At 39.4% G+C, this 15106-nt stretch overlaps 1 protein-coding gene across 5 annotated transcripts in view; it reads left to right on the top strand.

Moving 5' to 3' along the window:
- LOC138765084 (copine-8-like) overlaps positions 1-15106 on the top strand; it is a 437705-nt gene that overhangs the window by 102454 nt on the left and 320145 nt on the right. The window contains exons 5-7 of one of the 5 annotated variants that reach the window (XM_069941779.1): positions 5300-5345; positions 6709-6717; positions 8557-8633. In XM_069941779.1, coding sequence (XP_069797880.1) covers positions 5300-5345; positions 6709-6717; positions 8557-8633 — 132 coding nt within the window. Of the gene's footprint in view, positions 1-5299; positions 5361-5893; positions 5909-6708; positions 6718-7225; positions 7229-8556; positions 8634-15106 lie in introns of all 5 variants that reach the window. The other 4 variants (XM_069941780.1, XM_069941781.1, XM_069941777.1 and 1 more) reach the window with 4 other exon arrangements.

The following is a 15106-nucleotide window of genomic DNA, read 5'->3' on the forward strand; positions in this document are numbered from 1 at the left end:
GACCAGACCACAGAAAATGCCAGAAAACAGAAGTTGACCCCAAAGGGAATCCCCTATGTAAACATATCAAAGAAAGAACAAAGCATAAAACAGGAAATAAATACTATGGGGGTGGCATGGTTAGAGCAGTAGTTAGCACAACGCCTTTACTGCGCCAGCAATCGGGACTGAGGTCTGACCTCCATGCTCTCTGTTAGGGGTTTGTACTTATGGTGACAAATTCAAATGTGCCAGACCATGGGAGTTGCCAGACCACAGAGTACCAGATAAGAGAGGTACAACTTGTAGTTGGACACATACAATTTTTTTTTAAGATTTACTTTCTTCTGTTCTGTGTGGGGGAAAAAGTTAACTTTTAAATACTGTGACTTTTAAGATTGCAGTTTATTCGGCAATGCACATGATAAACAATGAGAAATAAATTCCTCGGGGGATTTTGAGCGAGAAACTGGACATCTCTGCTTTCTAGTAAACTGCTGGAGAAACATCAGGTCAGGCAGCATCCGTGGAATGTGGGTCGAGCCTCTTTATCAGGATCCAATGCCAGATTCAATGTTTTGACACGAAGGGTCAGCCACCCCTTTGTTTCCACAGAAGCTGCTTGTACTTTGTTCCAGATTTCAGCATCTTCAAGATCTTGTGTCTCTGGCTTCTGGAATAATTTGATTCACAAGAAGTAGGCCCATTGAGTTTGCTCCGCCATTCTAATCATGAGCTGATTCATCCTTCCACTCAGCCCTTTTATCCTGAAGTTGTGACCTCTTGTCCTAGACTTCCCTCCCATGGGAAACATCCTTGCCACTTCTACTCTGTCGAGGCCCTTCAACATTCAAAATACCTCCATGAGGTCACCCCTCATCCTTCTGTACTCCAACGAGCACAGAGCAAGAGCTGATAAACAGTCCTCCTATGCTAACCCGTTCATTCCTGCTATCATTCTCGTAAATTTTCTCTGAACCCTCCAACTCCAGCACTTCTTTTCTCAAATAAGGCACCCAAGACTGTACACAGTATTCCAAGTGATGTCTCACCAGTGCTTTATAGATTTTTTTCCTATTCCACATCAGAACCTGACAATCATGAGATCTGTCCTTTCTTTGCTCTTGTGGTTAAGCCTTTTTTTTATTCTGTTTTCTTAAATTCGTCTCTTACTCAAACATTCAGAAATGGGACAACTGATATGAATGTGACAGAAAACAATTTGTTTACGACAAAGGTTATCCTGCTTGCCATAATCCGTGCCAAAATAAGGTAAATGCTTGTGCATTATGGATTGTGACTGATCTTGGAAATATTTTTTTCTTGAATTGATTAAAGCTGCAACATGAATGAGTCAGAAATCCAGTTCTTAGACAAAACCTTGATCGCGTCAGAGACCACAGATGCTGGAATCTAAAGCCTCTTCTGAGGGTTTGAGTTTGAATTGTCGACCATTCTTTTTCTCCCACTGATGCTGCCTGTCCCATCGAGTTCCTCCAGCTGATCGTATTTAGTTTTGATCATAGAAGTTCAGGCCAGTTTGTGATAATATTGCATGTCTTGATATTGTGGAATAAAATTTGAAAAAGATGATTTTGACATTAATTAATCATATGATATTCTGGCAGATATAACACTGGGGATTGTTTTTAAATTGGGGATTATCCCATGGGTTTTCTTTTGCTTCCCTGATGGCTAGAAATGGAAAGATGTTGTCCCTCCCTCGCATACTCAATGGTTATTGGATTTGATGTCATCCCTTTCTCTAGTGAAAATCAGGTGTTCATCTACTACAACACATTTTTTTTCTCTCTTTGGGGTTCTTTTTTAAATTATTTTCAAAATTTATGGATCAATTATTTTTGATCTTTATTATTTTATTTACTTCCTTTTTCATTTCTTTTTTTTCTGAACCTATTAGTTTTGAAATTAGTAGTTGACACCTGATTTTGAGAGTAATTGCTCATATAAAAGGTTGGGGTTAGAAATTAATTAGATTAGTTATAGATTTTTTTCTTTTTTATCAATAATATAGATCATACACATCTTGTTTACCATCGCTAACTATATGTAATTTTAATTTACTGTTGCCTGAACATTATATCAAATGTATTTATGTACCAATAAAAAAGATTGAAAAAGAAAGAAATTGGGGATTATGATGGACAACTTCAAGGTGAACACTAAGATAATTTAAGCTTTGCTGTATCAATTTGGAAGTTGGAGAAACATTAACTTCTACTAATTGAGCACGTTTTATCACATCTGTTACACTCCCTAGTGGCAATTGAGAAACATAAATGAATGGGTTAAGTTTAACACAAAATTTATAAACAAACAGATTATTATACATTGCATGTGAGGGGGAAAAATCCACACAATTACAGTCCAAACTGAAATGCCCCGAAAAATCACCAAAATTTCCGAAACAAAACCCCCACATTAGACAAGAAGGACCAGCTCACGGATCTGGTCTCCAGGTTTGGGATTATTTATTTCCTTGCCCATTGGTCCTTTAATTTGAGCTGTATCCAAATGACCATGGTCCCTATAGACTTTTAATCCTGTCAGGGGAACACGAGATTGGCTTGAGTTTTGAATGTGGCAACAACCACCTTTACTTTCTTCACCTGGGAATTTTCACAGTGACCTCCTACTCAGCACACGAGGTTCACTCCTCCAAAGGGTTAGCAAGTGACCTACTGTCACATGAGTCTTTTTAAAGCCCCATTAAGGATTAATGTGACCTTTTGTCACCCAAGTCCTCACTTTTGGACCCCCTGGCTTGAGTTGTCCTGTGACTCATGTCACACAAAGTCATCCTCTTAAAAGGGAACAGGAGAAGCATTGGTCAGTCCCATGCACACTCTGGGTATCAGAGCTCCCCAAAATGCTGTCAGGGCAACAGTGCTGACACTCGTGGACAAAGAAGCTCAGTCTTCCTTTTTCCACTGAAACTACTGGCACACAGCTCCAGACAGCAGTGCAAGTACCTGTGAACAAAGGAACTCAGCATGTGGCTTGCTGAAGCTGCCAGGTGACCACGCACAGTCAGACCGACTGTCTGACTGCCTGCAGTCCAATCCACTGACTAACCTCTTCAAAACCAATGCGCTGTGCTTTATTAAACTGCCCAGTGTGTGCTTCCAGCTCTCCCCATTGGTGGAGAGAGATTAACAGCCATAGACTCACTCTCCTGTGAGCCCATGGTTTCCGTGCTTTGATAGCTGTCAAAGTTCCCTAGTGGTAGCCCAGTGTTATTACAGCACCTAGCAGCTGTCAAATCCCCCGCAGTAGGTTCAGTCCTGTCGTCAGTCAAAATTCAAATTGTCCATAACATATCATAATGCTGTCATTTGGAGTTCAATTGACCAAAAAGGTTTTGTCACTGATTTTCATTTGTTGTCAGCATCTTCTGTCACTCGTGTCAGTGTACAACAATAGTCGGCCAGTATTGATGGATTCCAGTTACCATGATACTGCTGTTCCATGGTCGGAATGTCTTGGTGAAACCTTTCACCGTGTTCATCAATAACTGCACCAAGATCAGCAGGGAAGGAGTCCAAGGGCAAATGCAGAAAATTAATTTTCAGTGACATGTTGCTCTTCATGGTTTTGGACGCTGGATGTAGTTTGGTGCTCTGAAGTTGCCAAGAACATTCTCAACAACATCTTTAAATGCCTTCTGCACTATTTTTTCCAGCCTAAGACAACATTTGCTTAGTATCTGCAATGAGTGCATGGCCAGTCATGCTTGAACTGACTAAAACAGCTTGCTTTGTGGGCAATATACTCGTCAACTTAAATTATGACAGGAACTCACAAATTAGGTTATATCTTTTTTTAAAATGGTACATGATAGGAAAATTTTCATGACCAGATCCCAAAATCCATAAAATACACCAAAATGTGTTCAGGAAGCAAGATCTTCATTGTCCAATGTAATTAATCACTGGAATATACAAAAACATGAGCAATTATGGTTTATTTAATCACAAATCTTATTTATTGTATTCTGCCAAGGGCCTAGAAATCATAATGATGTTTGAAATAAATAAATATTACAAGCTCCTGTTTTATTTAGTGAGTGTCACTTTGGGGGTTGTTGTAGGCGGCAACCATTCATAGTTTTCATACATTTACAGACTGCATGGCACCATCAGGTCCAAACTATAAACAAGGTTGATGCTCTCAACTACGACCAAGAACAATGGTTGTTTATTCAGAAAAAAAAACAGATGGGGAAATTGGGGGGAGGGGGGGGGAAATCATGTGATTGAGTCATGTTATTGGGACATTTAAAGAAACAGAATTCAATATTGATCAGCCAGCCATCTGATAAACACAGAGGTGGAATGAATCTGTGTGGAAATGGACATTTCTGGTGATTCTCTTTGTCAGGGGAATTATTGAACCACTGTGACCATTGTAACGGTCATTTTGATTGACCCGAATCTGGGTAAAGGAAACAGAAGAATTCCTGCATTGGATTATGACCATTGTGATGGTCATTTCAACTGACTTGTGGCTGGGTTGTGGAAACATCATGGAAGACACATGTTTCATTTCCCCTATGCAAGAAAAAGGGAAGTTGTGGCAATCATTCATATTAAAGGGCATTTCTCAGGAAGCAACTCAACAAGGAATCGTGGGCAGTCTGATCATTCATTCTCTCATCTTCTTCGTAATTACTTCTGAGCATCAGTTTCAACACTCAATTTCTAAGACAGAACTTTGGGAATGACTTTCCAGAATTGTGCCTAAGCTGTAAAGGTTTGGATATTTTACACACACATGTGCGCATAGTTGGGGTAGATTTAAGTAAGATGTTATTAGTAATTATTAATAAATATGTTGTTTTAAAAATAACACTGCCTTGGTGAATATCTATTGCTGCTGGTCTGTGACGTTAAAAAAAAACCAGAGACTTGAGCAGAAAAGTCCAGCTGCCATGTCAGTGTCATTCTGAATCGTTTTGCACTGTTAGAGGTTTTCAGATGAGGCTTTACAGTATAACTTGTGAAGAAGAACAGGGGTGTTGTTCTTGGTTACGATCATGTCATGAGCACACGTAGTGCCAAAAACAAATGGATCTGCAAATACTTTGCGGTGGGATGGGACTACACTTTAAAACTATTTCACTGGAAACCATATATTTGAGGGGAAATATAAATGCAAGTGTTTTTTCTGCTGTCAAAATTTCATGATGAGAGCTTGGAGTGTGTGCCAAGGGATTTGAGATAAAGCGGTATTTTCTTCTCATTAATTTGATCAAACATTTAGTGTACAAGTAAAAATAATAATTTCCATTTGTCTTCAGGTACGATGTTGATTCAAAAAGTCCAGATTTATCTAAACATGTAAGTGTAATTTTTATTTCAGTATTCAGTGATTCTCTATCTTTATGATTTTCTGTGCAACGTTGGATTAAATATCTCTGTATGTGCGTTAACGAAAATTGAGGCCTTATCATGTGGAACCCAAATATTCCTTCTTGATCCTCTGCCTCAGTCATTTATGTTTTATTATGCATTCATCTTTGGCCCACGGCCTTCATGGTACATGCAAAGGCAGCTTTAGTGGACTTCCTCGCTCATGGGATCTGGGTTTGTGATCTCACTTTGTCCAGATCCTTTTAAACATCTTGGTAAAGCAATAACTTGCACTTTGATTCCTCTCCCTATAAATGCCCAATTGATGCAGTCCTTGAGTCCATGAATGGTCAAATTTCTACCTTCCCCATTCCCACTCCTGAATCCTTAAACACTCGCTCTGCAGTGTAGCTCCAAATTTCTTGATATCTCCATGAAATGCTGATCAGCGACTCATCACCATTACCACCACAGTCACCACTTCTAGGGCCTGAAATGGCCTCTCGCTACCATCTATTACTCATCCCATTTCCTAAATTTAGCCAAATCCCATGGATGTTGTATTTTCCTCTGTAGGTCATGGGTATGCCAGTACCAAACTTCGGTTTGAGGCTTGGCTCTGCTGAGTGTTTTTTAAACAAGGAACCCAAGATCAAAGTAGTTGACTACAGCAGCTCACCTTTTAAACACCTAGACTGTTAAATGCCATAGTTGATTCATCCCATAATTGTCATTATACCAAAATACCGCAGATGTTGAAAATTTGGAAATGGAGAAAGAAATACAAAGCAGGTCTGGCAACTCCTGTGAATAGAAAAACAGAATTAACAATTCAAAAATAGATGGCTTTTCATCATACTGATGGATAATATTCACATCTCGTGCAGTTAAGGCCCTTGTGTCCTCTCCTATGGAGAACAGGAAAAGAAAGGGAAAAATATAAATAGAATGATTAAGAAGATCCCTAAATTCAGTGCATTAATCATCCATCTCCACACAAAAAAATGAATTTGCTGCCTTTTTTCCCCTGAGTTTGAAAGCTTAGCAAATTCCTTCCATTACCCTTCCCCTTTCCCCCTTGCCCACTTCCCCTTACCACTTTGCTCCTTTCCCTCCTCTTGTTCTCTCCTTCCCACCATCCCAGTGAGAATTTGAGAATGCAGACATATAAACCTTTCACATACAAATCCACACAAACTTTTTGCATTAATTTCAATAATTATCATTAAAGTTAATAGATACATATTGGCCTTTATTTCAACTTGACTCCAAAAACAAAAAAAAAGGAAGGGATGATTTGGCTATCCAGAATTTTGATCAGGCACCATCTGGACAATCCCAGGAGCATCAATGAGAGGGTTTCAATGTTAAATTATGAGAATTGGTTACATCAATATAAAGTGCTTTTTTTTGCACTTAGGAAGGTTTAAAATGATTCAATTGAATGAAAGTGGAAAATCATACTTCATCTGCTGTGCAAGATGTCACAATTTCATAATTAATTCCTACTTGCTGGTGAAATTTGGAATATTTCTCACATAAGGGGTAGTGGAAAAGCAAAGTGACCATGACAGCAGTCAGTTGTTCCTCAATCATCTGTTAAAGGGGCAACATGTAATGGAAAAATTAATGTATTTTCCCCCAAAGCCTAATCACTGGCAAATTTTACTGTGCACAAGGCCTTAGACAATGGGGGTATTAGCATGGCCATTCATGATTTCATGTAGTCATCCCCTTTTTTCTGTGGTCCCTGACATTGCAGAATTGAGAAAGAAAATGGATGGGTTGTAGGCCAGCTCTTGGATCCTGTAAGTCACGAGGAATAGAATCTGGGGAAGGAGAGAGTCCGGGCAGCAGTTGTGATTTCGGAGCAGAAAGTTTCAGGTTAGAAAATCAACTGGGGGTGTTGGGTTCATATTAGTTTCAGGGTGTAGGAATTGCACTTGGAACAAGTTGAAGTATTCAGGAACTTGATGACCAAGAGGAGTGAACTTAAAAGTGAGACTCCCTGAAACAGCACCAAACTCCACCACCTGGGACCTACTCAGGCAGATTCCCTTTAAGATATATTGATTCAAGCCTCACTTGTTTAGGTTTGAACATAGAATGGGACAGGAATAGACCCTTTGGCTTATAATGTCAGCACCGAACCAGATGCCAAAATTAAACTGAATCTCTTTTACTTCTGCATGAGTATCTGCTTTCTGTGAGTTACACATGTGCGCATCAAAATTACAGAAGTGGTGTCTAGGTGTGCACACATCGAGGTGCTTGCAAGGAAGGATCAATGGGAAAATGTTGAGGTTTGTAGAGAATACAGTTAGTCCTGGGTTATTGGAATACGGGGGGGGGGGGGCGGGGGGGGGGGAAGAAAAGCAATCTGTTTGATGAAGCCTGAGACATCAACAATTTCTTTTTGCCCAACAGATGTTAAGTTCCTCCAGCAGTTTGTTTTAGTCCCTGACAAAATTGTATTGCATGAACATGGGTGCTGGGAAGGAATTTTTAAGTCATTGTATTCTCTGGAATTTTCACGTCTGCAATGGACAGGTTCTTATTAGTTACAGATATCAAGTGTAAGAATCTTGGGCAGATAACTGCTCCGATCAATCGTTTTCTTGTTGAACATAGAAGAATATTGAAGGGCTGTATAACACCTTAATACTCTTCAGAGGAAGCAGAAAGTTCCTTCCTTTGCCTGTCTTGCCAATCAATTAAATGCTAAAAATTGGTTATAAATTATAACTTGCTCTGCTCCATGTTTTTTTAAGTCTTTTCAGCCTCTTATTGCAAATACAGATGGTAGTGTACTAAATTTCAAGTGAGAGTGAATTGAGACTCATTTCCTATTTAATTCATTTAAAAATGTCAACACAATAAATAGATGTATTATTAGCAATTGTTACGTTACATTCTGTTCATTGGAGTTTAAATGCATCTCATGACATTGAATTGGAAGAGTAACGTGAATTTGCTTGGCTCAGTATAATGACCACCAGTAATGCTCTCACCCATGCCGAGTCTCACTCCCACTTCCCTCCAATCCTCCATCAGTGCTGTTGGCATTGATGTAGTCTAGTTAATTTCAGAACTGTATCCCATCAGTTGTGTTTAATATTGATCAGGCATTTAGTGCGCGTGCGCGCGCGTACATATATGTGTTTCTGTGAGTGACATGTGTTAACGTGATTTATTTCTTATCTAGGACTTCCTGGGACAGGTGTTCTGCACCCTTGGGGAGATTGTGGGTTCACCAGGAAGTCGATTGGAGAAACCATTAATGTAAGTGTACTGTGTCTTGTGATTAATGCTACTAGATAATCAGAAATGTTGCTGTATGAAAATTGAGATGCCAATGCTAGATTAGAAAGTGTTGTGCTGAAGGAGAAAGAGGAAATGCAGAGGAGAGACAGGAGTAAAGATTAAATTATCAAAATAGAAAAAGAATGTATATGAAAAATATGATGCATCACCTCTTTCTTGATCTCAAAATGCCCTAGGATATTAACATTCTCTAAATTATGTTCCCATTCACTTTTACTCCCACCCCCCCCCACCCCCCCATTGGTCTTGTTGGTGTACATTGATTCAAAATATTCATTAATATCTTGTCTTTTCTGTCTCTATGCATAAAATCTCTCCTTTGTTCTTGAACAGTTCTGTCCTTTCCGCAGTCATCCTTTAATTTTTAAGGTAATTACTGAACACCTTGGGATTGTCTTTAATCCTGCTCCCTCAGGACCTTACATTGCCCCTATTTAGCTTTCTCATGCCCTGCTTAAGCTTTTTACCTATAACCTTAATCCTGCTCCCTCAGGGCCCTACCTGACTTTAAATTCCCAAACCTTCCATGTGCCTCCGTTTGCTTGGTGACTAAATTCAAAACCTCTCTGAACATCCAAGCTTTTATGACCTTGCCATTCCTTTCTGGACCATGACAGGTCTGGATTAGGTGGTGCATAAACAATTGCTACATGTCATTTGTGGTCTAGCCCAATAGCCCAAGCTGCTCTTAAATAAATCTCCCTAATTCCTGACTAATATTGTCAAAATTTTCCACACCACCCTGCCTCCAATCTGGTACTTTCTAAACTTATCCTTGTTCTTAACAATGACTATACGCAAAATGCTCTCCCATTTAAGCTCCAATCAGGCTCATTTGCCAATTTGAAGTCTAGGATGGCCCACTTCCTGCTTTGATTATCTGTATGCTACTTCAAGAAACCTTCGCGGATGCACATAACAAACTCTGCTCCATCTAAGCCTCTGGCACTAAGGACATATCAGTCAGTAAATTAAAGTCTCCCACTATGAGAATCGTGTTGGTTTTGTAGCTCTCCTCAATGTATCTACAAATTAGGAGGTCTGTAATCTATAACCCTATCAGAATAACTGCACCTTTCTTATTTATGATTTCTACCCACACTGCTGCAGTAGACATGCCCTCCTTTATGTCTTCCCTGATATTAGCAATGCAATGGCTTTCCTTCTTTACTTCCCTCCCTATCCCATATAGAACAATTAAACCAGGGACTTTGAGTTATCAATACTGTCCCACTTGCAGTTTAAACTCTGTAACGACCAGAACATCATAATTCCAAGGACTGAATCAGGTTGTAAGTTCATTTGCCTTACCTATGCTGCTCCTTGCATTAAAATAAACATATTTCATCCCATCATTCTCACTGTGACCATTCACTTGTCGTTCTTTACAGACATGTTTCCCATAACATCTGCCATCCTCTGAACTGCTTCATCTGCTCCCCTGCCGCACGACTAAACTCTCTCAAGAAGCATGAGCAAGTCTCCTTGTAAGGGTGGAGGGATGGATAGGGGAGATGGCACCCATGTTATTACTGGCCAAGATAGGCCAAATCTTAATGGGGAAATTCTCCCACCAAGATCTGTTTTGAATCTGTAGCACCACAACCACTCAACAGAGTGCTGGCTGTGGGATATCTGTATTGCTTGCTTGGCCCCCCCTCGAGAAGGTTAGAATGGTGACAGAAACTCCCTCAGGTTTTCCACCTCTCAGACTGTGAAATGTACCTATTAAACCCATGGCAGGTTTACCTGGTGCAAGGGCAGAAAGTCCTTTGAAATACATGGGAGAAGTCAGCTATCGGGAGAAAGGTAAGTCAGGGTTTTAATTCGATTCATTTGTTGGCTTCCTAAATTCTTTACATATTCTTTACATGCACTGTGTGTTTAAACACAGTTTTATAGCTGATGAGGTGGGGGTGGCAGTGTCTCACTGCAGACAATGGTGTTCCCATCACTGCATCCCTCCACTTGATCATTCGCTCACTGATGTGTTGAAGCTTGGCTCTGATGGCAAAACTGCTCCTAGGGGCATGCTCCAAGGCACATTATCAGTTGTGATGACAGAGGTCAGCAAACTTGGGTCAATGGAAAGTCTACTTCATTATACTGAGCAGTTAAACTGGATTTTGTAACAGTTTTGAGTCTATAGTTTCGAAATGGGCGAGATTCATTGATGTTTGTATTACACTTTTCCATTTGGAAATTATGTGAAGATATTTATCAAAAAAGTGGAAGTTTGAATTTAATGAGGCTCATATTTTACTCGGTTTAACAAAGACAATTGAATCCATTCCTCTATTTTGTGAGCTGTTGCACTTGGATTTTTTTTCACTCCCAATTTTCTTCCTTTTGTTCATAATCACTTAGCAATTTTATTTATCAAGTATCATCTTTATTTTGCTGGTAAATAATTCTAAATCTCTGACATTTTGTATTTTGATGTTATATGCAATAAATGTAAAGATTTACCTCCAAAATGGATAGCTTAAAGCTCCATTTTTGTACCCAATTGGCATCTATATCACTGAAAAATAAAAGCTGGGGAAGATCATGGACTATGCCCTGGATACCTGGATAGGTTCACCATTGAGGAACTGGAAATGTTCAGTGGTAGCCAATCCAATGCTGAGCATTACCTCACCTATGCATGCATAACCTGTGCTACTTGCCAGCCAGTCTTGGAGAAGGACCGCTTCAGCATACTTGGAAGTTACATACAGAAACCAGGTGGCTAATTATTATTTTGAAGGTGTGTGCACGAGAGGTGCGTGCCATCTTCACTTTTTCATCTTCACTTTTTTGATTCTGTGCACTTGCGTAGATTTTTTTGCATTTTTCCGTAGCAAACTGAACAGCGGGTAATCCTTTAATTGTTTATTTTTGGAGTACCATAGTCTCTCACAAAGTCTTGGAGCTGTGTGCTTTTGAATATGCCACAGTAAATTATGTACAAAATGTTTGTTAGTTTCTTTCAAACCCACAGAGCATGTGTCTTTCAAATTTCTAATCGCTTATTTTTCAAGAATTATGTTTGCAGACTCCATTTAAACCTTAAAATTAAGATACTGTCTCATTAAGAATAATTTGTTATCTCCCCCGTAGGTTTCCATCAACTTTTTAAGTATCTCTTATCCTACTTTTAGTTCTTGTTGCTGTGATATTATTTTGTATCTTCCCTGTATTCCCACGTATTTAAAAAACAAGTACCCCACCCCAAAAAAAAGCTATAAATTCCAGCCTGTATTCTTTATAATTGCCATATTGCATCATTTTCATTAAATTCTGGAACCTGTTGAAGCCGATAATTCTTTGTTATGTCTTGGATGGCTCTGAATACCACCACTGGGTTAGACATAGACTGTAGGATACTGGTGAACTGAGGGTTTCACAAAAAATACCTGCCACTCCCTCGATGACTACACATTGGTTAGCAAATGAACAGAATTGTGTCATGAAGAAAGCCCGTCAACACCTCTGCTTCCTCAGGAGTTTGCAAAGGTTCAGTATGAAATTGGAAACTGTGGAAAAAATTTTTGAATGTATGGTGAAAAGGGTGCTGACCAGCTCCATCACAGTCTGGTGTGAGGTCACCGATACCCCTGAGTGTTATGCCCTGCAAAATTGCAGGCTGCATTCCTTCTTTAACTATTTTTTGTGACTCCTTACCAATCCAAAACAATTCTTTAAAACTCCAAATCTTTATTTATCTCTGTGAAAGAATAAGTTTAATGAATATGCTTAACAAAAGGTTAATGAATTGGCTGAGACCTTGCAACATAGGTGAGAATGTGACTGCCTTCTAACATGACCTTTCCCATCGCTGTAGTGAGATAGTAACTTACACCAAGGACATCCTGTTTATGTCCGCTTGTCTGCAGACACCACAATGGAACATATTGTGGTAAAGACAAGAATTACCAGCTGTGTGAAACTTGTAGGACCTCACGTAGACCCCTGCTTAAAGGTGTATAAAAATGGGATGAACAGGGATCAGTGTAGAGAACGAGTTACTGAACTCTTTCTTTGTACCCCTCACTCTCACTAATGTTAACGTGTCTGAATAAAGAAAACTGTTGTATGCTTAATTGGTTCTGCTGTTTATTTCATTACAGTGGGGAGCTGACTTCCGCATCTCCCATTTTCCTATCTCTGGTGTATGCCCGCTGCAAATTAGATATGCTGTACTTTAGTGGGTAGTGGCTAGAGTCTGCTTAAAATTTCAGTAAAATATATGTTGGACCTTTTCTAGTCACTAAAAGCATCCATGAATAAACTCTTATCGTGTCACTTGGATATTAGCCAGCTTCTACAAAGGCATACCTTAATTTGCATAGTTTTTCAAGACATCAATTATGCTGGTGCCTGATAAGTGTTGGAAAGACTAGTGTGACATTCATATATCTGCGAGATAAAACCCCAGGTGCTCCCTTTGGTGTGTGTTCATAGATATATGACATGAGCATTCGGACGTTAGGAGATTAGAAATTCCTGACTTTTTATGAAACTAGTTCTGTACCTTCCTAATGCTATTTAATTAACTTCATGCTGTTAATGGCATTTATTGTCATAAATATTTTGCAATGTTGCTTTGTCAGGATTAACATTTGTGTTGCTCAATCTGCAGCTTATTTTGCCTCATCCATTTTGGTTGCTATTGGTGTGGCCTTGGATATTTCTTTGGTTAGCAAAACAAATGAATGCAGAGGCAAATCAATTGGTGTCAACTTTGCAAACTAGACTCATGTATTTTGGCAGCACGGTTGGTGTAGCAGTAGCAGTTAGCACAATGCCTTTACGGCGCCAGCGATTGGGACCGTGGTTTGAAACCCTCGCTGTCTGTAAGGAGTTTGTATGTTCTCCCCATGCTGCATGGTTTTTTTTCCCCCGGGGGGAAAAAACGTACCGAGGGTGTAGGTTAATTGGGTGTAAATTGGGTGGCAGAGACTCCTGGGCCGAAATAGCCTGTCACCGTGCTGCATGTCTAAATTAAAAATTTTTAAGCCCAGTAGTTAAATTGAGGGCACCGGAAGTCATTTGTAAGTCAATGTGCTTGTCTGAATTATTACTTAATTCAAATGCAATGCACAGATTTTTACAGCAAAAGTTCGCAATGTCAATTTGTATCAGCATGCAATGGTGATGGAAATGGATTTTAAAAGTTGCTGAAAGAAAATAGGTAGTGTGATAGTACAGATTCTATCACCAATGTGTATAAGTACAGACTGTAGTGTAGGATGACTGTGATTGGCTGAGAGCATAGCCACGCCTACTAGCAAGTCTTAAAGGGTTGTTCCTAGCCAGACCATGTCATTCTGGACTGGTCGACCTACAAGTGATATGCTCCAGTCTTCTAGTTAATAAAAGCCTTGGTTTGGATCAACAAGCCTTTGATTCTTTCGACGCGCTCTACAGGTAGTTCAAAGTGTTATTCATGGAATACATTCATGTGTGAATCTCCCTCCATTGCACACACATTGAAGTCAAAGGAGAAAGTGATCAAACCACTCCCACGATTCCTACTTTCACCAGCTTTTCAACAATGCTCCCACTTCAATATATGTGGCAATAGAAATTCATTCTCATTCACTTGAAGTAAACACTATTGTACCAAATGACTTGGTGTCCATGCTTCTTAACTGAGGTTATAATCCAGTTTTAAGCTGTCGCTTGTATTATTTGGTCTCTGGTAGAAGGAACAGGTCGAATTTAAAAAAAAACTTGGGTAGAAATGAGAATGGGCATGTGACAAATTGCATGTCTGGAAAAAAAATAATAGAATGGATTTCTTAGTTGTATTCATTTCCCTTTACCCAAATCCCTTTTGCCTTATTTTATTTGGTGTTATATAATCTGCTCAGAACTTCTTATGAGCATAATTATTGTCTTCACCTCATTACACTGGACAATAAAGATTTTGCTTCCTCTGCACTTTTGAGTGCATTTTATGGATTTTGGGCTGCTGATCACGAAAAAGATCCAAAAACTTTCCTATCACTTACTGTTTTTTTAGATATAACCTATTTTTGTTATTTCCTGTCATATTTTAAGACTACTTCAAGCATTTAAAACCATGAAGTGCAATACATCATTAAAAATTTCATTTTCTTCATTCACACTTGAACTTCGGCCCTGCTAGTCTTGGTGCAGTCAGTAATGAGCATGGTGAAAGGTTTCATTCACCAGGACATTGCGACCATGGAAAAGTGGTATCAGGGCAATTGAAATCTATCAATAATGGCTGACTATTGTTGGACACTGACCCGAGAGGCATCAGATGCTGAGTATAAAATGAAAACCAGCGGAAGAACATTTTTAGGGTGGTTGAACAAACGCGATGTGTCAGCATCGTTATGCGATTAGGGTGGCATGGTTGGGTAGCACCTTTACAGTGCCATCGACCAGGGTTCGAATCCCGCACTGTCTGTAAGGAG

Source organism: Narcine bancroftii, chromosome 5 (genome assembly GCF_036971445.1).
Source record: "Narcine bancroftii isolate sNarBan1 chromosome 5, sNarBan1.hap1, whole genome shotgun sequence".
Classification (NCBI taxonomy): Eukaryota; Metazoa; Chordata; class Chondrichthyes; order Torpediniformes; family Narcinidae; genus Narcine; species Narcine bancroftii.